This window comes from Odocoileus virginianus, chromosome 15, assembly GCF_023699985.2.
Source record: "Odocoileus virginianus isolate 20LAN1187 ecotype Illinois chromosome 15, Ovbor_1.2, whole genome shotgun sequence".
NCBI lineage: Eukaryota > Metazoa > Chordata > Mammalia > Artiodactyla > Cervidae > Odocoileus > Odocoileus virginianus.
In genome coordinates, this window is record NC_069688.1 from 23,873,386 (window position 1) to 23,899,140 (window position 25,755).

The 25,755-nt window shown below is 43.3% G+C and overlaps 1 protein-coding gene and 1 non-coding gene across 2 annotated transcripts in view; both read left to right on the forward strand.

The window, feature by feature from the left end:
- The window catches only part of RDH10 (retinol dehydrogenase 10), a 30,255-nt gene extending 5,255 nt beyond the window's left edge, over positions 1-25,000 (forward strand). Inside the window, exons 3-6 of the mRNA XM_020901873.2 lie at positions 19,137-19,235; positions 20,420-20,565; positions 22,430-22,561; positions 22,668-25,000. Of these exons, the coding sequence (XP_020757532.2) occupies positions 19,137-19,235; positions 20,420-20,565; positions 22,430-22,561; positions 22,668-22,791 (501 nt within the window). The 3' untranslated portion in view covers positions 22,792-25,000. The remainder of the gene's footprint in view (positions 1-19,136; positions 19,236-20,419; positions 20,566-22,429; positions 22,562-22,667) is intronic.
- TRNAY-AUA (transfer RNA tyrosine (anticodon AUA)) lies at positions 13,239-13,310 on the forward strand. The gene has a single exon. It is a non-coding gene; the product is annotated as a tRNA-Tyr (tRNA).
- Positions 25,001-25,755: the final 755 nt, after the last annotated feature.

Below are 25,755 nucleotides of genomic sequence, written 5' to 3' on the forward strand. Positions count from 1 at the left end.
TTCAGTGATTGGAACAGGTCATCTTGAGCCAGACTTTTAAGTCGCAGTTGATGTCTGTGTTCATAACATAATCAACAGTGTGTTGATCCTGACCCAGCACTACAGTCATAGGCAGTGAACTGGAAACCGTGTGGACGTTCACTGTGGGTGCTCCGGTTTCAAACCACCCCTTGTACCAGTCCCCCGGCCTGGACGGCCCTCTGCTCTCTGCTCCATATATCTTTTCAGAGCTAGCTCAGGTTCTTCCTGTGACCTGCATCCTCACTCTGGCCCTTTTCTCGTGTTTTGATGTGTTGGAGCCACAAGGATCCTTAGAGACCATCTTGTCCAACCCTTTGTTTTCTGATGAAGCTGCAGTTGAATGACTGATCTCTTCTTTCTGTTGATCTCTCACGAGTGTTGTCATCCTCGTCCTTGGTGCCTGCTGCGTGCGCCCTGGTGTACCTCCTAACCCATTGTGCCCCCGGAGCCCCAGGGAGATGGCAAGCTGTCTGAAGGCAACTTGTTACGGACCTCTGTTTGTTTTCCTCTGCCAGGAACAGAACTCTACTCCTAGTCACTTAGTAAATGTTTGATAGTGGAGGCTAGGCTTCTGCTTAAATATTTAGAAGATCACCTACTCAGAGAATGCTCCCATGAGTCTGGCTTCTGAAGTTTCAAATGGTAAGCATTATGTTGGACTAATTCAAGCTGCGGGAGATTGACAGGGTCTCAAAGTGACAGATCTTATGTTTGTTACCGTGTGTCTCTCCTTTTGTTTTCATACACGACTTTTCCATTCTCCGTGCCCACCTGTAAGCTTGCTTTTTCCTATAGTATATTAACTCTTCTCGTTGGTGCAAGGCTGGTGGTTGATAAGTTCAGATCAGCTCAGTTTGACTATATGGCAGTCATTCCTGTTTCTAGCTGAGCCTCACGGAGAGGATTCTGGCCATGGTTTGTTTCTTTTTTTATTTTTTTTTAACTTTTATACTGGAGTATAGCCGATTAACAAGGTTGTGATAGTTTCACGTGAACTGCAAAGGGACTCAGCCGTACATGTACATATATCCATTCTCCCCCAAACCCCACTCCCATCCAGGCTGCCATATTACATTGAGCAGAGTTCCGTGTGCTATACAGTAGGTCCTTGTTGGTTATTCATTTTAAATACAGCAGTGTGTGTATGTCCGTCCCAAACTCCCTAACTATCCCTTCCCCCCAGCCTTTCCCCCTTCCCTGGCACGCATAAGTTCATTCTCTAAGTCTGTAATGCAATTCCTTTCTTGCTTCTCAGCCTTGGACCTATTTCCATACCCATTAGAAGTGTTTGCAGTACTTAGCTTTATTTTGCACAGCCCTCCGGTCTGCTCTGGGCTTTCCTGGTGTCTTAGACAGTGAAAGATCTGCCTTCAATGCAGGAGACCCAGATTTGATCTCTGGGTCAGGAAGATCCCCTGGAGAAGGGAACGGCAGTCCACTCCACTATTCTTGCCTGAAGAATCCCGTGGACAGAGGAGCCTGGCGGGCTACAGTCCACGGGGTCGCAAAGCTGTGATACACAGGGTTCTTCTAGCCCAGCAGCTCTCCTCGGAACCTTGTCTTGGTGACCAGTCAAGAAGTGATAGATTTAGGGGGTAGGTTTTAATCAGCATGATCTGTTGTGCAACGTTCAGTTAGGACAAGAATGTGGGAATGTATGCAATACAATGCTGTTGACTTTTGGCATAAATCAGAGAAACCATCTATTCAGACTCACTCTGTATCTGGGTAAGAGGCAAAAACTTGAAAATACCTCGCTAGTATCCTTTGAAATATGGAGAACTGGCCTCCACATAGGAGCTGCAAACCCATGTTTCCCCCAAAACATTAATATTTTGCCTCACTTGTTATTTTTAAAGGGAATCTTTAAAAGAAAAAAAAAATCGTAACTTCACATTTCTAAAAGACAGTTTATCTGTAGGTCCTTTTTGACCAAAGAGCTGCATTTGGTGTTTATACATGAGCAGCAAATTGATCCCCGATTAACCAAAAGGGGGAAGCAAAAGCATTTAACTCCAGGCCTTTGTATGTTCTAAAGAAATTTTGCATGGTAAAGGACTAAATCTGTCAAATTGCTAGTCGGTAATTTACTTCTATTGATATGATAGTCAGACAAGATAATTGGTAGTTAATTAATAGACCACTTAACTTAAAAGGTTTCACAGTTTTAAAATACTAATTACTGAATTGGGCATTTATCTATATCCAAGTGTCTAAAGTCTATTTAGTTAAAATCCATCCAGGAAAAGTAAAAGCCCACCAACTAGATCTGAGTAATGTAGCACTTAAAGACATTAGTGCTGTGGTTGTACCTAATATCTCATGAATGGTCCCTAATCATTAATGTATAAGTTCTTACGCGATTTATTGGTTTTTAATCTCAAATACTATATTCCTCTGTCCTCTGGTTAGAGAAATCTAGTTTTGTTCATGGCTTCTTGGATTTAGAATTTTTTTAAAAAATCATTTCTAAAGTATTCTTATAAAACTATGTAGGTGATACTTCCTCCTGCAAAATGTAATATTATGAATTCTTAGGGTAAATATTTTATAGAGTATGGTTTTCCTGTCTTAGGACAGCGACTAAAAATGTGAAAGTTGTGATGTATTTTCAAGTCTGTACTAAAGCTGGCTTTTTTTATTAAATAAATTCATATGCATAAAAATCAAATGTTTTGAGCTTCTGCAATAAACTTTTTGTGTCTTGAAGCGATTTGTAAACTGACATAGGGTCAGCATGGTTTATCTTGTTAATTCTTATGGTCACAGTCAAAAACCGTGTAAAATGTCTCTTTAGATAGCAACTGCTTGGTACCTGGAATTCTATACATTCCTATCAAGGTCATTTCATAGCCTTCTTTCCTAACATAAAATAAGATCACATGCTTATTGAGCTTCAAGTGTCTATATTTGATATATTACATGCTGGACCCAAATCTAGTGCTACTAGAAATAAACATCTATGACATGATAAACTGTCACCTTACATAAACGGTGTGAGCAGGGAGCCATCCTACAAAAATCTTCCCAGCATCTTTGATATATGTTGTAATCTGATTATCTCAGTTGTTTAGAAAATATTGCTAAGTAACTAATGTCATATGAGAAAATGGCAGGAGCTTATTTAATGGCCATATCCAGTGTGTGGCGTGACCTTTCTACAGAAAGGGAGCCTGTCAAGCATCTCTTTGAGATGCTGGCACTCTAGCTGCCATGATAAGCCCACTTTCTCCTGCTTCTCCTCTCGTCTTCCCAGTTCTCTCTTCTCCCTGCCTCCAAGATCTGAGGGCTATCTAGCATGGCATGCTCAGACCGCTTCTCACTGTGCTCCTCAAGCTGGGTAGTCTCTTTATTTCAGTGGCTTCGACTGTGATTTCTGAGAGTTCCCAAGTTCATACAATTGTCTTGGCTCTTCCACACAGTCCCTAAAACCAGCAAATCTCAAAACAGAAGGCAATTCCTCTTTGCCTCCTCTTGAATCCCCTGGTGTGTGGCAGATGCCAGGCCTGGAAACATCAGCAGTGTCTTTAATCCTCCATCCTGCACACATTCATGGGTCACCAAAGCCTGACTCTTCTGTTCCTACCGTGTACTTTGATCCCCTCCTTTCTATTCCCACACCTCCTCTGCTTCCATCACCTCTTGCCTGGTCTCCGCAAAGAATCTGTGAACTTCTCTCCCTGTTTCCAGCCTTTGTTCTCCAACCTCAGGTTACCTAAGCAGACTTGAATTGGTTGTATGCCTACTTAAAGATTATGCTGACTAGAACCTTACCCCAAGCCCTTGCGTGACCATATTGTTCACAGCGTGAAGTCCAGGCTCGTTAGCGTGGCAGCTCCAGCCTTCCAAAGCCGATTTCCACCTGCCTGCCAAGCCCATCACCTCACTGGGCTGAAGGGGCCGGTACACTCACCTCTCCTACCATTTGGGTCCCGTCTTCCTGGGGGACAAAAGTTGAATAGTTCAGACAAAATGTAAAGAGAAACGAACACATTTGAAATCTTTTCTTCAATTGACTTCATAGTGTCCTGATGTACTAAAGGGGCAGTCCTTGTAGAATGGAATAGTTGCATGTTCCTTGTTGAGGGAATGGCACTCTCTTGTTTGATTATGTGCTGTTTATCTTGATTTTTGGAAGCAAAATTGATGTTCTTTTCTCCTTCATTGTTTCTACATCCAGGGCTTTATCCAGTATCTGCCCAAGTAGACATAATCTACAGGGCACGTCAGAGTGCCAGCAGTCGTTAACCTGCACTAATGCTGACACTCCGGACTAGCTTTTTCAGAAAGACTGAATGGGGAGCACCTGGCAGAGTCCTCAGCCATTCGACTGGCTGCAGGATCAGGTCACCGTGGCCCAGAGGATGGCTACAGACCCTGTGCTTAAAAGCTTAACTGCTCACATTCTCAAGGTATTCTCTTCTACACTTGTCTCTTGTTGTTGTTCAGTCACTGAGTTGTCTTCGACTCTTTGGGACCCCATGGACTGCAGCACGCCAGGCTTCCCTGTCCTTCACTATCTCCTGGAGCTTGCTCAGACTCACGTTCATTGAGTCAGTGATGCCATCCAGCCATCTCATCCTCTGTCACCCTGTTCTCCTCTTGCCTTCAATCTTTCCCAGCATCAGGGTCTTTTCCAGTGAGTCAGCTCTTCGTATCAGGTGGCCAAAGTACTGGAGCTTCAGCTTCAGCATCAGTCCTTCCAGTGAACATTCAGGGTTGATTCCCTTTAGAATTGACTGGTTTGATCTCCTTGCAGTCCGAGGAACTTTCAAGAGTCTTCTCCAGCACCACAGTTTGAAAGCAATGTTTATCTTTACCTTAACCCTTTTTCAGATTTTCAGGATCTTTGGCAAATTCTAGTGAATTGATTTGAACATACGTAAGATGTGACAATCAGAAAACTCCTTTCAAGCAGTTTAATACCCTCAATAGGGAGGGGGAATAATTTTAAGTAGGAAACCCTTCTTTAAATTTTTTTTTCCCCCTTGAGTTAAGGAATATTAATAGATTCATCTCAAATTCTTGTTCTAGTTCTTTCAGAAACTGTAATGATGATAAGTAGGCAACTTGTCTCTGCCTAATCCGGCTATCTGCCTGTGTGACTGGAGAGAGATGACGTGTGTGGTTCGTGCGCTTGTGTGGGAGTGCTCAGTGAGGAAGAAGGCTCCTGGCCGTGGATGGTGCAGCTACAGCCTCTGGACCTGGAAAGGTGCTCCAGAGGCTGTGTTAAGTCCAAAACCCCGGGGATGGTTTTGGACCCCCAAATTGTACTATGCTGAAATTCCACTAGGGGGTGTCCTGGCAGGGTGAATTTGTGTCTTCCTTCCCCTCACGGAGCCACTAGTTGTTCCAAGATAAAGGGCCTTTTGTCGTTCATCTCTGGAGTGTGACAAACTCTTGAGAGACCTTAAGAAATAGGAACCTGTTCCTTGCCTCAGCTGAAGGGGTTAAATCCAGTGTTTTGAGCCTGTAACTCCAGGGATTGGATTAAAATGTGTTAATCTCTCTTGGTTTAATTAGTGATTTCTTATCTCATAAGTTACTGTTGTAGTTGGCTATTCAAAGAACTAACCCCTTAAAGTTCTGTCAACTGACCCGGGCAGAGACCCCTTGTAAGCATAACCAGAAAGTTACTCAGAGGATGGAATCTTTTAATTCTTTCTTTGAAAATATACAGTAGACAGGTAAAACATACAGTGGGGCCCCATGATAGGGCTATTTTAGAGAACCTCCCAGATTGTGGTCTAACCCTGATCAGACACCACTGTTTAGAGTGATTGTTGTCAAAGCGTGGCCTTAGGACCTAATCTCGTTCACCCCGCCACACCTGGCCAGCCAGTTCCCATCACCTGGACCTCCGGGTTTACACAGGCTTACGCCATCACAGCACCGGCGGGCATGCCTTCTGACAAAAGGATGCCAGTGTCTTTTACTTGCTCTTATCCAGCATGGCCTGCTCCCGAGGTGTTTCTTTTTCTTTTTCACTTTATTTGTCAAGTCCCTCAAAACTCAAGTTCATACCTGTCAGGGACCATTTTCCTAAACGCTCTGAAGCTAAAATTAAGTGAACCACAGGGAGGAAAAAAAAATGAATATCCTCTCATAATGATAATAAGACTTCCACCACGGCAGCAAATGCTGCTAGAATATTGAATAAGGAAGGGCAATTACCGCCGCAAACTTGAGTGCTGTCAAATGAGCCCAACTGACAAGCCACTTACAGTGAATTCACATTTGGAAACACAACATGACTTGGTCGGTGAAACTTCCAAAGATCCCACAAAGATGTGTGAAAGGTGGCAGCGGTGTTAAAATTGGAAACATTGGCGTTGGGGGTGGGGGGGGCTTGTGGAAACCAAAGTGTTTCTCTCTTTATTTGCCTCTTGCATAAAAATGTGAATTTCTTGCCTTGCCTTCAAATGGCTTAGTACTGGAATTGCTGAATATTAACACGGTTCAGCTTCTCAGTGTTACTCTAAACAATGAGGCTCAAAATAACACTTCCCAAATCAGTGTAACTGGGAAAATATTTGTGGTGTAACTTATGTAAGCACATGGGTAGCTTGAGGACAAGTGAAAACTTCAAATTCAAAGCCTGAATTTTTTCCCACCTGCAAATTGTAATTAACATACTGCCCCCTACTGATTTCTCAAGGATCTTTTTAATGGGGATAGTTCTGTATTCTCTCGGGAAAGAGAAACCTCAGGTCTGATAAATTATTGTTAAATAGTTCAGGACTGACTTTTAGTATTTTTATATTTGCTGGACTCTCCTTCATCAAGCAGTGTCATTTGTATTTTGAAACAGTGGTTCTCTGACTCCTAGAGAACAGAACTGAAGAAAAGGATTAGAGAAGAGGTGTTACTGGAAAGTGTGTGTGGTTCCTGAGCATCTCCCAGGATTCTGGAGGAAGAGCAGTGTTACTGGAAAGTGTCTGTTGTTTCTGAGCATCTCCCAGGATTCTGGAGGAAGAGGGCAGGCAGCTGTCAGCCCCCGGGTGTGTGAGACCGCTTCTGGTGGTCCGCTCCTGGGTTTTTGCCGGAAGTGTGGTCTGACACCACGGAGGGCAGGGGGCCTGGGAACCATGCATGGTAAGAACCTGGAACTAGCAGGAACTTGAAGAAACAGCGTAACCAAAAATAGATAGCACTTCTAACCCAAGTAACCTATAAATATATGCTTAATTAGCCTTGGGTGCATTTACTGTACTTTTATATAGCACTTAAATTTTACAAAGCCCTTTCATGAATGCTCTTCTCTCATTTGCTCCTCACAGCAACTCTCAATTAAATAGAGCCATTATCCCCATTTTTATGGATGAGGAGACAAACTGAGAGGCTATGGGCCTTGCCTGAGGGCTCCACTGGGAAGGAAGAATCTAGGGCCTAGACCCTCAGCCTGGGACCTTAGTTTGTGTGTGAGCACTCAGTCATGTCGGGCTCTTTGCAACCCCACGGACTGCAGCTCATCAGACTTCTCTGTCCCTAGAATTCTCCAGGCAAGAATACTGGAGTGTAGCCATTCCCTTCTCCAGGGGATCCTTCCTGACCCAGGGATCGAACCAAGGTCTTCCCACATTGCAAGCAGATTCTTTACCATCTAAGCCACTAGGGAAGCCCAGGACCTTAGTGTAGAAGCTCTTCTCCAGGCCACATGTTCAAAGGTAAATTCTCCTGTGAGTCGCTTATGCTGTGCCCTGTGCTATAATGTATGAATACACCTTCAAATGTTCTTTTTTTTTTTTTAAATTAGCATGGTTAGTTTAGCAATGACTAATTAACCCTAACTTAATATCCCCAAAAGTCTGCTCCATAAATTAGATAAGCATGTAAAATTATAAAGAACCAGAACACACTACAATTTTATTACCAAAGCCCAATTCATGTGTTTTTCTATAATTTTCTGTGGTCTATAGCTGAGGTGGTTACTTCATTGAGGAGAGTGTGGTATATTCTTAGCCACCCAGCTTCTTTCTCTTCCTCATTTGCAGGTCAGCACTGACAGACACAGAAAGTAATGAATAAAAAGGGCTCTTCTAGATGGACCGGCTGAACAAAGTTCTGTAAATACTTGGTACTGAAATATCAATAACAGTGTGGTTTGAGTTTTGGTTTTTGTTGGTTTGTTCTAGGCTTATCTCCTGGAAAATGTAAAACCTTTATTCTGTTACATAATAATCTTATGAGATCAGAATTCCAGATAACTCCACAAGCTTTGCTTAGAAAATGTAATCATGGCTTCTCAAAATTGTGCAGCTTTGGTCACCTAATAGTGACCAAACTTGTGGACTAAGCATCTGATTTTTAAAGGAATAGTTCTTTTCCTATTAGGGTTTTCTCATAGGCTAATCAAAGCATGAAAACCTCAAAAGGTGAATGTGGAAAATTTTAAAAGGTGAATACTGAGGCTAAAAAGGTCTAAATTCCTTGCCTTGAAAACTAAGCCATCAAAGCCTCTGTAGATAAGGGGAAAGGATTTTGAAATCTTCTGGGTCTCTTTTTGAGAGCTTGTTCTAATGCGGATGGGGGTGTCTTAGTCCATTTGGGCAGCTTGGGCAGAGTACCATGGATTGAGGGGCATATAAACAACAGGAATTTTTTGGTTACAGTTCTGGAGGCTGGACAAGGTCAAGGTCAAGGCTCTGGGAGATGGGTTATCTGGTGAGGACCCATTCCCTGGTTTATAGACAGCTATCTTTGCTGTATCTTCACATGGTGGAAGGGGAAAGGGTCTCTCTGAGGTCTCTTTTACAAGGGCACATGTCCCATTCATGAGGGCTCTACCCTCATGACCCAGCAATATCACATTGGGCGTTAGGTTCAGCATGAATTTTGGAGGGGCACAAACATTCAGACCACGGCAGAGGGGCTTGCTGGTGCTAAAAATGGAACCAAAGCAACTATATAAACGGTCAGCCTATAAACTCCCATCGTTGTCCATACAAATCTCCCAGGGCTCTTGACATCAATTTGAAGTGGTGTTTGTCTGACAAAACATTATTATTGGGGAAAGGATGTATGGAGTGGAGAACGGGACCTCTCAACCCCAGATACCCCGATTCAGAGAACACAAGTAGGAGAGAGGGCAGAGAAATTAGTCTGCCTTTTTTGTTGAATTTCTAGGAGAAATCGATTTGAAGCCACTTGACGTTTGGAGTAGACATTAGCTGGCTCACACTGCAACCTTCTGCTCAGCCTGTGGTCCAGAGCAGTAGTGTAACCCGCCAGGCTGCACATTAGGAAACTCAGGCCTCTCCCAGACCTCCTGGGTCAGGGTCTGCACTTGATTTAGATGCCAAGTGGTTCTTGGGCATGTCACAGTTAGGGGAGGAGCCGCTCTTGAGCATGTATTTCCATTCCCACGTTCTCAGTATTCTCTGCATGTTTTTCCCCCAGAGCTAATTAGTCCTTTAGGAATTTTGTAGACTAGAAAAATGCCAGGCCAGGGACTCTGGGGTCCATCCTTGTCTAGGATTTTGTTTGTTCTGCTTTTGTGGTTCCAGGCCATTGTTAAAAGGTGCTCTCCTGCCCACTCCTCCCCTTGGTTGCTGTGCCCAGGAGGGAGTTTCACACAGTGCACTGAAGAGCTATGTTCTTCCTGCCTGGGACCCAAACGGCTGTCTGAAAACAAGTTGCAGGGGGGCAGAGGCCTTGCCTCTTGTGCATCCCCGCTCCTTCACTCCTGGTCCCTGCAAATTGTCAGCATTATTTACCTTCAACAGTATTTCTAAAGTGAGTGCTAGAGTGGTGGTTTGAAGGTTTTGACATGTAAACTAAAAAGAATGTGCTTTTGAGCCTAACCCAATCAACAAGTGATTGAATATAAGTCATGAATTTAAGTTGTGATTTTTTTTTTAAGTCTAGAATGTCTTCCAAAGCTTGAAAATGTGATGACAATATGAGAATTAGAGCTCAGAAAAAAATCATCACTGGACTACATGGAACCTGATTTACTAATGTGCATGTTCCTTCTAAAGAGTGGTTCTCATGGGGCCTCTTCCTCCCCAGGGGCGTTTGGCCACATCTAAAGACATTTTCCTGGGTCAGAACTGGTGGGGTTATTTCTGGCATCTAGTGGGTAGAGGCCGGAGATACTGCTTAACATCCTACAATGCACAGGACAGCCCTCCCACAGCATAAAATTATCCAGCCGAAAATGTCGGTGGTGCTGAGGGCAAGATGACTCTGTTCTCAGGCTCTCAAACGCAGCTGCACAGGCAGTTACCTGGGGAACGTTGGCTCCAGAGGCTGGACTCCCTCTGGGATATAACTGGTCCAGGGTCTTCCCCCGGCATCACAAGAAACTTCCCCAGATGATTCCAATGTATAGCATAGTTTGGGAACCAATTGCTAGAAAATGTGGCTTTGACAATCCTTAAGTTTGTTTCACAAGGGCTTCCCAGGTGGCTCAGTGGTAAAGAATCTGCCTGCCAGTGCAGAAGATGTGTGGGTTTGATCCCTGGGTTAGCAAGATCCCCTGGAGGAGGAGATGGCAGCCCACTCCAGGATTCTTGCCTAGTAAATCCCATGGGCAGCAGAGTCTGGCAGGCTACAGTCCATGCAACTGCAAAGATGTTTTTAAACAATGCCTAGCACAATACAGGTTCCTCATGGACCCTCATACACCATGAGTGAGTTCTGAATGGTTACAGTGCATGCCTAAGAAGAAAGGAAGTTTTTAGTAGTAAGCTGTTGATGAGATGTACCTTGAGTTTAGGTAAAGATTTGATTTTCTATAAAGACTCCTACAATAAGCACCCTAGAAGGTAGAGAAGAATTTGAACTCTTTGCACATATGATGTACAAGAGATGACGGAAAGTGATCATGGGGGCCTTGCTGGGCTGTGGTTTGGGGGTGGGGGTCTCCTGCCACTTAGGCAGTGGCTGAGCCCTTGTGCCTGTGGATGTACCTCCTGGAAGTGGTTACCAGTCTCTGGAGCAGAACTGAAGCCCCTGCCCTTGGGAAGATCTGTCTTTACTACACTTTCGGTGATGTGAAAGCAAAGCAAAGGGATTAATGACAACCTGTTGTTAGCAGACTATTTGACTGCAATTTTTCGGGTGATTTTCACTGTTCTATAAAGAGTTATTAAATCAGGGAAGGGGCCCGAGCTGGAGCTCATGGCACACTCCTTTGATCATCTAGGACTCAGCTGGTGGAGGGTCAGAGAATGTAGCATTTCAGAACCAGTGGGCAGCATTCATCGTCTCGCTTTTTTTTTTTTTTAATTGTTTCTTTTAATACACTGAGCTTCCGTGGACTCAAGTAAAAGACAGAAAAATGATTGTAATTTTTTTTTTTAACTAGGTAAGAGGCATGGATTCAAATTATCTTACTGTAAAAGGCACAGTCATGACAACATATAAATGTTTAACGAACAGATATTTTTACTGCTCACCAGATGCTGGCAACTGCGCTAATGGAGTTGATACCTTACTGAGTCATTTATGAGAGTCTTAGGCAAGTAATACCTCAGTGTTAAGACTTGTGTATTGAACACTTGGTGGGAATCGAGAACGAATGATTGGATATAAGCCGTCGTCACACTTTTGAGCTAAGAAATCTTGGCTATCTCCCTTTTGTCTCCCAAAGGAGTTAAGCCAAGAGAGGTCAATTAACAAGGAAGGTTAAGTGATTGACAGTCAGAACTATGTGGTCTCTGGACAGTAAAGGCCAGTGTACTTTCCAGACACATTGAGTTTTTAAGTCCCCTCCTTTCTGGCATTTCTGCACAGGGAACTCTGAAGTGTCCAGGAATGTTGATATCTGAGTCCCTGCCTCAAGCTAGATCCATCCTATGTTTTAACAGTGGGAAGGCAAGTTAATGAAGCATTTATTTTTGCTGAATAACTAATGGTGTCATCATCTAGGTGTTCCTTTGAAAAGCCCAGCTCTTTTATTAGCTTCTCGGTTGCAGGGCAACTGCAGGAGTAGACTCGTGCATGTGTGTTAAGTATTAACTGCTAATGCCTCTAAATGTTAACCCAATCCCTGTGGGCTCAGAATAATCAGAAAAAGGACAGTAGATGTAACACTGATAGGAGTTTGATGATTATGACGTATTCTCTACAGCTAAAAAGAGAAAATTTTGTATCAAGCACATAGAGACTTTGATGAACATCTTGTTAAGTCTGAGACTCAGTCCAGCCTTCAGTATCTTGGAAACTCTATTGCACAATTTGTCAAGAGATCTTTCTTGTCTCTACAAACATACCCGAACAGGAAAGGGAAAAAAGGGCCGTCCTCACATTACATGACTTTCTGAATTTGTGTTGGATTCCTAGGTGGCACAGTGGTATAGAACCCGCCTGCCAGTGCAGGAGACACTAGGGACACAAGTTCGATCCCTGGGTCAGGAAGACTTCCTGGAGAAGGAAATGGCAGCCCACTCCAGTATTCTTGCCTGGAAAATTTCAAGGACAGAGGAGGCTGGTGGGCTACAGTCCATGGGGTCGCAGAGATTCGAACACAACTGAACTTGATCACACACGCTGTCAACTGCAAATGAAGTATTGAAAGCCATGTATTGCTTGCAAATACAGATTTGAGTTTGACTTCCTAATTGAGGATAATTTTGTAATAAAAAATTTCAAGTTACACTTTCTGTGGCCAAAATGAAGTTTCCAACATTGGTGGTCAGTACATGGATTAAACAGACACCTGTAAATCGATAGGATTGAGACTTATTTATTTAGGCATGTGTTCCTTTCGCAAATTAGCTTGGGAGCATGTCACCCTTTTTTAATCTTTGAATGCACTAATGATTTATCCTATATTTTTAAACCCAGTTCCCTATACTTTCAGCACCCTCAATAGTTTGTAGTGTTGAATAATTGTTTTCCAGGAGCAGTGACTGAGTTTTCAGAGGAATGTGCCACCAGATGTCATTTTAGCCTTGTAAATAAACAGTACGTCTCTTTGTGATTCTGATAAAGACAAGTGACTCTCATAGCGACACAGGCAGAAATAGCAAAATACCAGGGAGGGTCATTGAACCATCTGGAGGGATACTTCAAGGCTGTCAGTTAAATGTTCTTTGTTTAATAGAGTCTCAATTGCATTTTTTCCAAATCATATATATTGCTCTTATTTGGAGATTCTGAAAACCCTTAAACATACATCAGAAAACTGTCCAATACATGTGCTGATGGCAAGCCTTTTCCCATCATGATATGGTTTTTGGTCCCCTTTAGAAATGAAGGGGACCTGAGCTTCCCTGGTGGCTCAGATGGTAAAGCGTCTGCCTATAATGCAGGAGACCTGGGTTCGATCCCTGGGTCGGGAAAATCCTCTGGAGAAGGAAATGGCAACCCACTCCAGTACTCTTGCCTGGAAAATCCCATGGACGGAGGAACCTGGTGAGCTACAGTCCATGGACTCAAAAAGAGTCGGACATGACTGAGCGACTTCCCTTAAAAATGAAAGTTTTCTGTGTTATTTTTGGACATTCAGGTGAGAGAGAAATACTTCAAAATGATTTTTTTTTAAAGATGCCTTTTCTTGAATTAACTGCAGGACAGTCAGGTAAATGCACAAAATAGAGGATGCGGCCTTTTCCTACTGTGAGAAATTAGCTTTGCTCCTCCCTTAGTGTCCATTAACCTTGAAAAACTCGCAAATATGGAAAACATATTCTGAGTGTTTTACCTATACCTTTAAAATGTCATCAATCTCGAAAGGTCTCGAGGCAGACTTTGCTGGATACCGCATTTCTTCCCATTCTCTTTTGTTTAACTTTAGGTTAATTTGTCCTGACAGTGCAGCTGCAGGCTCTGCATTGCAGTCTGTCATTAAGAGCACCAAGAATGGTCTGGAGGGTTGGAACTGTTGGGAGTTAATTTGGCGTAAACCTAACACTCAAAAGATTTCTCAAGATATGACATGTCATGTCTATGTCCAGTCACACTTCTGTTTAAGAAGTTCTTGTTTATATTATAAATATGACCTTTACAGTTATCTTTCAAAGGTCCCAATGCTTTGAAGAGGAACCCTGAGGAGCTATGGAGATATTAAACTTGCAAAGCATGTTTTCATAGCAATGTCAGTGTCCATTTGAATATCCTTCTTCTTTCTTTTCTTTTTAATCACATAGCAACCCTGTCAGCCAGCGGCAGGTTATGATATTGGAGTCTTGTGATAAAATTCATCACAGGTAATCAAAGGTCTCTTATCACACTTTTTAGCCAGAGTCCATTACTAAAAGTTTTCTCTTTTGCAGATAAATTAATCCCTCTGGGTCCCTTCCAACTCTAAATTGTCTCACTGAACATACAAACTGGTGTATACTGGTTGCTGACTCCGAGCCCCCCAACCCTGCCCTGATCAAGAATCAACCACGTTTTCCTGATGACAAGCTAGATGTCCTCCCCTGTGTCTCAGACATTTGAATAAGAGGACAGATCTTGGAGTGCAGGCTTCCCTGGTGGCTCAGTAGGTAAAGAATCTGCCTACAGTGCAGGAGACCCAGGTTCGATCCCTGGATGGGGAAGAGAAACGGCAACCCACTCCAGTATTCTTGCCTGGGAAATCCCTTGGACAGAGGAGCCTGGTCGGCTACAGTCCATAGGATCACAAAGAGACTCAGCGATTATACCACCACCACCAAATAGGACCTGAAGTCCCCATCAGCACAGTCAGACTTAGGCTAAGCATGAAGCTAACCTTGCCAGCTACCATTGGGACCTGCTTACTCTGGTGACTGATGAAGTGTACTTCGTTTAGAGAGCCCTTGACTAGCTGGTAACTCCTGATAATTCGTCCTTCAGCGGTGTTCAGCAGGCTATCTGAGTCGCCCCTCTCAGATTCACTGTCAGCAGCCCGTGCGTGAATTTACACTCTAACCTTTTGGGTGTGAGCCGCAGATTTGCTCTTTATGTTCTTCTAACGAGTCTGAGACAAAGTTGAAGATCACGAACCTGAGCTTGACCTGACTGGTGTCATGGCAACTAGTACTTCCCCTCTTGCTGGTCCCCCTCTCACGCGTGCTACGTTATTTGTGCACATTAGTGATTCATTACCAAGTGCCAGGTTTCTTTGTGCTGTCAAACCGTGTCAAGGACGGAATATGATGTGCTATCTCAGATGTCACCCACCAGACTGTCGAGGGCAAGAGTAATTAGAAAGGAAAACTTGTCGGGTTACTCTGGAAAGTTCCTGAGAACACGATGCTTTCTCACCACCCATTTACAGCCTTTTTTTTTTTATTCCTAACATAAGGACCAGGCTTCGTGTTGATCAAAGCGTATGTGGTAATGTGCCCCAGACACAAGGCTGGGGTTTGGTTGTGGAAAGAACGCCTGGGCAGTAATTGCTCGCCTCCATTCAGGCAGCAAAGGAAATGATTAACAGCCTCAGTGCTCAGTCACGTGGATCAGGCTCCAGCCTGAGCTGTGCAAACTTGGGTTTAAAAAGAAACCTGAGCAGCCTGGTATGAAAGCTTTTCCCCCAGGCTTGCCTCCGCCGGGCACCCAGGAGAAGCTGAGTGGTGGCCACCAGTTTTGGAAGACAATCAGTCGGGGTCCCAAGGCCACCCGGCCCTTGAATGGCTCACTTCCCCTCCCAGTTTCCTCAGGACCTGGTGTACTGTCCCTGGTCTGGCCAAGAGTTCTACAACTCTGTAGTTTTAGACCTGTAAGTAGTGAACCTTTCTAGATGAACACAGGCCTTCGCCTTGGAAGGTAGAAAGCACAATGACACTCTGGGTTTTGTTTCTACAGAAGGCCAGATTTGTCCCTGATGGGGAAAAGAAGTCACAGATTTTACAAGAATCTTTGACTTGCCACACCCCTTTAAAAAAAAAGAATCAACCCCTCCCTCTAGAGAAAGCTTCATACTAAAGCAAACAAACCTGTGTCACACTTTACTAGCTACTTAAAATGAAGCCTGTTTCCCTAAAAAATATGTTTACAACACACAGTTGGAAAAGACTTCAGTCACATAGCTATATTTGGATCCTTTTGTTTCTCTTGTTCTTTTTTCTTATTTCCTTTAAGCACAAACTCAGCAGCTTAAATGTCCCTCCAAACTACTTTGTGGGGTGGGAGGGGAAGCAGGCTCAAATCAGACTTTTTAGAATATGCAGCTGCAGCACGCTGCTTTTGTGAAGGATAAACCAGAACTGTTTTCTATTTGTTGTACTGATGTAATGCAGTTTGGTGCTGGTGAGTATGCCAAGTTGCTTCAGTCATGTCCGACTATTTGCAACCGCATGGGCTGAAACCCATCAGGCTCCTCTGTCCATGGGATTCCCCAGGCAAGAACAGTGGAGTGAGTTGCCATGCTCTTTTCCAGAGGATCTTTCCAACCCAGGGATCGAACCCACATCTCCTCTGTCTCCTGCATTGGCAGGTGGATTCTTTATCCCGGCGCCACCTGAGTATAAAAGTCTCTGCTTAGAGACAGGAATGAGACCTGCTCACGTGTTCCCCATCATTGCTTGGCCAGATCGTAATCAGGTCCTGCAAGTAGTAGGTGTTCAAGAAATGCCAGTTGAAGGAAGTTAATTCCAGCAGGGCTAGAGGGGACATGAATCCATTTTAGAACCCTGCAAGAAGTTAAACTTAAAAACAGTGAGGAACTTAAGACAGTTACCTGCCTTCATACGTGCTGGGATATGGATTAGTCCTTTAACACCTGCAGGCACCAACGTGGAGCATGAACATGGAGGAGTCATTTGAGCCAGCCCGCTGGGCATCTGGGTTTCTGGGGAGGGCTGGCCACCTGGTAGAGTTAGCGTGGAAGCAGCCTGGGGATGACCATGGTCAGCAACTCAAATCTGTCGTCACCACGTAGCAAATTCCTGCTAGTATTCTGTACTGCTTAGGATTGCTTAGGATTTACTCTCAAGTCCTTCTGATTTCTTAACTTAAAAATAGGACCTTCTTGGTAAATCTATCCTTCTCTTCCAAGACTAGGGAAACTATTAATACTTAGAAGTGATTTCTGGATAATGTCAAGACTAAATTTTATACTTTTGAGCTAATCTAGAAACAATTGATTATAATCAGATATTTAAAAGAATTCTCATAGGCATAAGTACTGAAGGCTGTGTTTTTAGTTTAGATTGACGTAGATAAGCTTCCCTGTGATGTTACTTGATTGTAATTCTGTGATATGGTGCTCATATACAGGTTATAAAGCCTAGAGTTTGCAGGTGCTGTAAACTGAAACAACCAAAAAAACCCAAATTACCACAGAACATATAATTATATGTCACAGTGAATGATACTGGTTATATGGACAAAGTCAAGGTGAATGGAATAACATTAAAGACTTAACACTCTTAACTACCTGTGTTAGAGAATTTTTAAGGGGCTCCAGTGACATAATTAACATAAAGCACTTTGAAAAGCCTGAGAGGCTGTGTAAATATGTGATTGATATTACACTTTGAGTTATATAAGAGGACTTTGGGGGCAGATTGTCAGAGAAGAGATGAGCTCATGGGTAAAACTGTACAGATGAGAATAAGTGTGACCCAGGCTTCCCTAGTAGCTCAGTTGATAAAGAATCTGCCTGCAATGCAGGAGACCCCGCTTCGATTCCTGAGTTGGGAAGATCCACTGGAGAAGGAATAGGCTCCCCACTCCAGTATTCTTGGGCTTCCCTTGTGGCTCAGCTGGTAAAGAAACCGCCTGCAATGCAGGAGACCTGGGTTCAATCCCTGGGTTGGGAAGATCCCCTGGAAAAGGGAAAAGCGACCCACTCCAGTATTCTGACCTGGAGAATTCAATGGACTGTATAGTCCATGGGGCACAAAGAATGGACATGACTGAGCAACTTTCAGGGAACAGTGATGCACAGCCCACAGTGGATGTAAGTGGAGACTGAGGGGTTGTATGATGATCAGGAGTCAGACTGGGGAAGACCTTGGGCTCCTTCACAAAATTTCATCTGACAACCGAATGTGTCATGGATTGGAACATGGAAAAAACTTCAAAATTAATGGAATGACTGATCTTGTCCATGCAAAAGTTATCAGAGCAAATCAAATATGTGTGCAAAAATTCAGTGATGTCTTAACCAGGAAATCCTCTGAGAAGGGAATGCAACTCTTCTTTCAGTCCACTGGGCAGTGTTTGGGCTTTTTTTTTTAACTTCATAAATCATGGGAAGCTGTGTTGGCAGTGGGATATAACTCAGCAGTAGATGGATTGCTCTTTGCTGCTTTCTTTTAGGAAGCAGGTTATAAAACTGTTGGGAGCCTAGTGGAGTAGTTAATAGATTATCTTAAACAATTTGAAGTAATTTAAAAAAAGGAAAACTACAGCCTTGTGTCTTGAAGGCATGAAAGCTAGAGGGAAAAGAGAGGTTTAGTGAAATGAAAAATGGATGCCACCCCTGGGTCCCCTGCCCTGGAGCTTCTGCCACATGCTCTGTCCCCCTAGGGCTGGTCACCTTCCTTCACAGGAAAGACACTCTCCAGGAAACCCCACAGCGGAGCTTGGTCAGTCAGATGCCATAAGCTGTTGTCATGTAAAGTTAGCGTTAGGACAGAGTTTTCATTAAAACTATTCTGTACTTTTACCCTCTTTCTTTACACCTAAAATACTTGACGTCCTGTGAGCAGACTCTGATAATACAGCTGGATGTTTGAAGATGCTGCTGGAATATCTCAGCCTTCATGGGCCTTCACGTAGTCATGAGGCAAACATTACAGGAGCCTCCTGTTTGTGGGCAGCAGGAGGTCCCTCCCAGACCATGAGTTGCTGCACTCAACTGTCACAAGCATGAAAAGATCTCTGACCCAGGAGTAGTTTAGATTAGCAGATAACTCACTTGAAAGGTGATAAAGAGCCTTCTCCTAATGGCTTTCTTTTCATCTCTGGACGTGGTGCCCGAAAGCGCTTGTGTTACAGTCTTGTTGGTCACGGCTTGTAATAGGCCTGCCATGCCGATGACATGGTGCTGAGTGAACCAGGACGCTTCAGGGATCTTCTCTTTTTGATAAATGTGAAATATTTTAAAACAAATTGGGAAATGTAGCATTATATGAATAAAACTTTGTTTCATGATCTTGAGTTGGTGGGGTTTTGGTTTGGCTTTGTTGTTTTTGTTTTTTAGGTGAAATCCAAAGGTCAGTTCTGAAGCTCACGTCTTCCTTTTCTTTCAGACCACTAAGGCTTTTCTTCCTACCATGCTGGAGATTAATCATGGTCATATTGTGACAGTTGCAAGTTCCCTGGGATTGTTCAGCACTGCTGGAGTTGAGGTTTGTCATCATAAAGCATTTCCTTCCTTCAGTGAGCTCACCTCCTCACAAATACACTACAGTCCTAGAAGCGTGCCTGCTGCCCTCATATTCCTGCAAGCCCCGGGAAGCTACCTGTGTGCTGTTGTGGAGTGCACGCCAGCACCACCAACTATACATCTGCCATAAACTTAACACTAGTTTGACAGACCAACGGCAGCAGCAGAAGTAGGTGGGCCAGTCCTGAGTATGGCCCCATTCTCATTAGCAGTTTTACTTGACGACAGTGGGAAGACACAGGGTCAAGATGAAACTGGAGGGCGCTGGCTGTGCCCCAGAGAACAGATAAATGAGGCTAAAGGTTGACACTGTTTTGGTCAACTTGTCAAAAGTGAGCTATCTTGTGTTAGCTCCTCAGATGAGATGGTCAGGGTGGGTGTGAGGTGTCTGCATGTTAAGTCTGTGGAACTGGGCTTAATCAGACCCTGTTCTTCACCAACTTCAAGTTGCAAAGCATGCATGTGTTTGTTCTGTGTTGTTTGTCCCACGGGTGCCTGCAGCAGAAAATAGAAAACACCCCATGCAAATACGCAAAAGGATGCACAAGAGATGGCTTCTACATTGTACATTTCCATTCCTAAATTTAAAGTTGGGTAATGGAGAAGAACTTCCTTTCTATACTGTGAGTCCTTAGGTTGAGTTCTAGTTGAAGTTTACAAGGTGAAGTTATCATTTCCATTTTCACTTGGCCCTTAAAAAGAAAATTGGATCATAACAGCTCATAACTCCAGCTCGAGTCGCCTTTGTTCTCCTAGCATTAATTTAAACAAACTGGTTTTTCAGTCTCCTTTACTGAACAAGAGGCCATTTGTAAATTTTCCAGACACTTCAAAGTGAGCCTCTCTCCATTTTTAGCCCCAGCTTGTTAGCTTTCATAGACTCCTTTGTGGTAACTTCCCCCAAAGTAATCTGATACTTCGTTGATGTGGCAAAAAGTGTTCATCTGTTTCTGCTGTTGCTTTGAAAATATTATTTCTGCACCAAACCACATCAGATACCCGTCTTTTAGAATGCTCTCCTTTTCTTTGCTTAGTCACCTGTAACCTTTTGTATCAGACCTGTAACCTGAGTAACGGGGCGACTTGGGGCTGGGTCCGGAATGCGCACTATACTAAGTACCTCTGCTCTCTCTGCTGTGCCCCTAGGACTACTGCGCCAGTAAATTTGGAGTCGTGGGTTTTCATGAATCCCTGAGCCATGAGTTAAAGGCCGCAGAGAAGGATGGAATTAAAACAACGCTGGTCTGCCCTTACCTGGTGGACACTGGCATGTTCAGGGGCTGCCGAATCAGGTCAGTAAAGGACCCGCCTCAATGCTGACGATTAGCAGTTCTAACAAATCATCTTTCCATCTTGGGAGACTATGTGAAATCAATCAGATCTCCAACCATAAGCAGCCTGGCACTTCAACAGCCGACATTTTAGCTCACGTGTCGTTTTCATTGGTCAAGGTTTGTAAAGTTGACGTGTGTGTGATTGACAAGCAAGGGCTGGTATTAACTTGCAGAAGGCAAGGAGCATCAGTAGGAAACGACCTCTCTACCTTCAGGGAGCAAATACTTAGGATTTTGCTTAGAAGCTACTTCTTTGGAAGTGATTTTCTTTCTTTACCATCAGTGTAGTTAGTGCACAGTCGCTCAGTCATGTCCGACTCTTTGCAACCCTGTGGACTGTAGCCTGCCAGGCTCCTGTGTCTATGGGATCCTCCAGGCAAGAATACTGGAGCAGGGGATCTTCCCAACCCAGGGATTGAACCCGCGTCTCTTGCATCTCCTGCATTGGCAGGCGGGTTCTGTACCACTGCACCACCTGGGAAGCCCCTTACCTTCCATGTTTGCACATAAATGTGACTTTGGTTTGGATACAGAGCAGTGTCACCGCCACTGAGGAGGGTGGCCTTTCTTCCGGAAAGACCCTTCCCACATTTGGGAGCTTCCTTTTTGCAGAGTGTCTGTAGCTAGAGTCACTCTGACAGAATAAGAAGAAACACTGAGATTTTCTACAAATGAAATAAAACACCCCCACACTTTGAAAGGAGGCACGTGGGAATAGCCATGTCAAGTCACATCTGACTCGAGCTACGCAGAATAAACAAAGTCATGACTCACGCAGAGGACACTTGCAGAGACATGTTGATGGCGAGGTCTTTGCTTAGACAAATTTGAAAGACAAAGCGAGACCAGTGAGCCAGTTCCCGGTGGTCAGGGCCAATCTCGACACATCCTGAACCTGGCTGGGCTGTGAAGTAAGTGGAGGTGGCTTGAGTCGTTTCAATCTCAGGCCGAGTCCCAGTCCCAATCTCAGACTGGGAATGGACTGGACCCCACCTCTTCCCGTGTGTGTGTGTGTGTACCTCTTCCGTGTGTGTGTGTGTGTGTGTGTGTGTGTGTGTGTACCTCTTCCGTGTGTGTGTGTGTGTTGGTTTGGCTTTTGCCTCTTACAAACTTAAGAACCAGTTGCAGAGGGTCTGAGGAGCTCTGTCTCCTAGTTAGCATCACAGCCGGTGTCCAGAGCTCTGGGGGGACAATGAAAAGTGAGGGGAGTAAATTCTGTTAAGTTACTTCTGCAGGTAACTGGGTGAATTCAGCTGAAGGTAGGCTGTCTCGTGTGCACTCCATTTCAGAGACACCACCCCCCCTCCTCCCCCCACCCCCACCCCCAAAAAAGCCCCAGGCTTTTCCTCTCTAGGCATCCGGGGAGGCACACAGCTGAATTTTATTTCACTCAGGAAACTTTATGTCTGTGTTTACACACCGTCATTTGAACTACGCTTAATGCTAAGTTTGGCATCCTGTTTGGGGTTACTGTTTGTTATGTCAGACACCCTCTCTTTTTTTCAATTGAAAGAAAAAAATAATAATAATTTGAAATACATTCCAAGGCATTTTGAAAACACAACTTTCTCACTTTACAGAAAAACAGACCAATTCTGCTTTTCTTTTTAAACAAAAAAAACTTGTTTTCCAGACAATGCAAATAAAATATGTTCACAGTAGGAAAATTTGGAAAATACAGTGAAAGCACAACGAAGTGAACAAAACAGATTGCAAATCCTATTGCTCAGATAACATCACCTTTCGTGTTTTGATGTGTATTTCCAGCCTCCCATATTTTGTGTGAATTCTTAATTTCATCTTTTGAATGTGTAACTCCCAGGAAAGAAATCGAGCCTTTCCTGCCCCCTCTGAAGCCCGATTACTGTGTGAAGCAGGCCATGAAGGCCATCCTCACCGACCAGCCCATGATCTGCACCCCCCGCCTCATGTACATCGTGACCTTCATGAAGAGGTGAGTGTGAGGGCCTCCCCCCTTGGCAGCCCTTCCCACACCCACCCTGTAACTTAACAAACACACCACATCTCACATTTGCTAACTGTGACTCTTCCTTTTCCAGCATCCTCCCTTTTGAAGCAGTTGTGTGCATGTATCGGTTCCTAGGAGCAGACAAGTGTATGTACCCATTTATCGCTCAAAGGAAACAAGCCACAAACAACAACGAAGCAAAAAACGGAATCTGAGGATCTTTTTTGTACCGAATATCATTTCTACCAGAAGATGATCAGGATATCTTAGTCCGACCCACATCAGCTTGACTGATACTCTCTGGATTCTACATCCGTGTTTTGTTTTTTTTTTTCAAATCAGCTTTTTACAAAAATAAATAAAGTGTAAATTAACTGACTAGAGTACTTGGAAAACATGATCAGCAAAAGTGAGCTTAAGTTGTTGCCAACGGGGTCCTTTGCAGGCAGAACCCTAAGACCAGTCCAGTCTTTTAGACAACCGCTGTGTGACGTTGCCAGGCCACCATTATTATTATTTTTGGAATGAACAGGAAGTCTCAAGATGATAATGACTGTGTGTTTCACGTGTTTGTTTTCCTTCATTCCCATAGAGTTTATTAATTCTTGTAATTAATCTCTAGCAAGTTGACACCCTTGCAACTTCAAGGACTGACAGTGCTGTATTTTCTCATGTTTTCTAAGTTTCAGCTTTGCAAAGCCTGTGTGGCTCTTTCATGGTGTGTATATATACAGCTCTTTTAAAAAGGCATTTTGAAATCTCCTTCAGTTGGAAGTAGAGGATGTCTGATTGTTACAGTAAAGTCATGTGATCAGGTCTCTTTGTTAAAGTCACAATGACCGAATTGTTGGTCGAATTTTAAAATGTATCTCTGAGGTCTTTCCTTAAGGATCTATTCCTCTGGAGACCTATTTATCCAAAAAAAAAGATCATAGATTTTCTACCTGTGAATTTTGCTGCATACAGAAAGTGCCCTTTCCTAAGAAAGTTGCTGTGTTTCATTTCTTTGGTTGGACTTTGATCTAGAATACATAGCAGCTCTGCAAAGAAACAGTTTCTAAAAGTGGGAACTTGTGCACTTAAAAACGTCCCCGTTTTTGTGCCAACTATGATTAGCAAGGGGGAAAGAAATCTTACACTATGGAATACATACGGAAAGGTGTAAAGATTCTTTTGAAAGTTTTATTCACATTGTAGAACAGCAAATGACATTTTTACAGTATTTTTTTGTAAAGCAAACTATTTTGTGCCTTGAATTTGGTAAATGTGTATTAGTGAAACGTTGTAAAAGTGAACTGCTACCTCTGTATCTAAATGTATACCATCCACTTGTAAATGACTATAAACTATTATGTGATTGCTCTTTTTTTTAGAATGTCTTGTTTAAATAGCGGCCAATGTTTTAGGCTATTCAAATAAGCCATCTTTTACTAATTAATTGGGAAATTTTATAAAGGAGTGATTAAATTTAAAGACAACTTACATACAAATGACTGTGTGATCATTAGTTATCATCAGTATTGTCGGGACAGGCACTGTGTCCTTATTTTCTATGCCATATCACTCATTAATGAAAAATGTTTGAACGGGCTTGTGTTCAGGGACACTGGTAGGTTAGGGTGCCCTACACTCACATTTCCCATGTTACCATCTTCTCAGATTAGATACTTTATCAAGGGCTTGTTGATACTAAAGGTGGGGAGATAGAAAGAATCCCGTTACCTGTGTGTTGTCCTGCTGCAGCACAGATGAGTTCTGCCATGTATCCACATATAGGAAAGTACTGCCTTACCACTAGGGTCCCCAACACTGGTCTTAAGACATAGCTTTATTCAGTGTTTAAATTTCTTTTTCTAAATGATAACTAAACTTGAAGCCATTGAGGCACTGGCTATCTCTTATTTTCCATTTTGGATTTTAAGTACAGTTGACCCTCAGACATCACGGGGGTTAGAGGATCACTCCTCCATGTAGTCAAAAATCCGTGTATAATTTACAATCAGCCCCCTGTATCCATGGTTCCTCCATTCCCCAATCCCCATCTACTGGTTCCACCAACCACAGATTGTGTAGTACTGTAGAATTTACTACTGAAAAAAAATTTGTGTATAAGTAGATTGGCACAGTTCAAACATATGTTGTTCAAGAGTCAACTGTGCTTTGAAGTAAACCTCATATAACAACATGGGTGGAGACATTTTCAGTGGTTCTGCCGGTGTGCCCGTCAGTTAACCCCTAGCACCCTCCAACAAGATATCTGTTCCAATACTCTAAAACCCGCTTACCAATCTTAAGGCTAAAGCAAGTCTCCCCTACATTTAATTTTATTCTCATATGTTGTCATTTAAACCTTTTTTTATTCTTGTTTGTTGTTGCCCTGACAAAGTTGTCCATCTCTAAATTCAATAAACAAAATTCATTTAACTTTTTGGTATAAGTCTTCAATTCCCATGTCTCAGCCTTAGTTGAATTACCTCTGTGACTCTTCCTTGAATGTCATCCAAATTCTCTTTCCCATCTTTAGCTGTGGAGTTGGGAAGGGGACTGAGTCAATGCAAGCTCAGGGCTGCAGGATTCCTACCTGTCGCACTGCTTTTCTCCAGTTTCCTGTTCTTAAGCTAAAGGTACATTAATGATGCTCTTCTCCCCAAAAGTGACTCTTCGAGTCAACCCTGACCACTTCTGTTGATCATTTAAATAACTGCCAAGGCTGCTTTTCTGGCTGATTATTCATTGACACCCTTAATTCCACTTTGAGATTAATGCTGACTTGGAATATGTTACCTTTTTCTGTTGTCTGGCCCTTGCAGGCACTGTTTAGGGCAACTGGGCTCAAGGCTGACCCCCTAGGGAGGCCACTTCTGACCCCTAGCTAGAACTGGTTCTCTCTAACCTCTCAAGCAGCTTAATTGTAATCATATTGAGTGGAACTCAGGAATCAAAAGTTTCGAAGGCAGCAAAGATAAATTCCAACTATTGTTTCCCCCCCTTGATCTACCAGGTCTGTTGGTCTGTCACAAAAGATTAGATGAGCTTGACAGGATTGAACTACATAAAGCCAGGCTGGTGGGTGGGTTTTTGTTGTGTGTGTTTTTTTTTTTAAGTATCCTGTTTCCTTGAAAGGCCACAGCTTTCAAATTTTTCCCCAAGTTGAGGGGGAAAAAAAAAAATCAAATGTC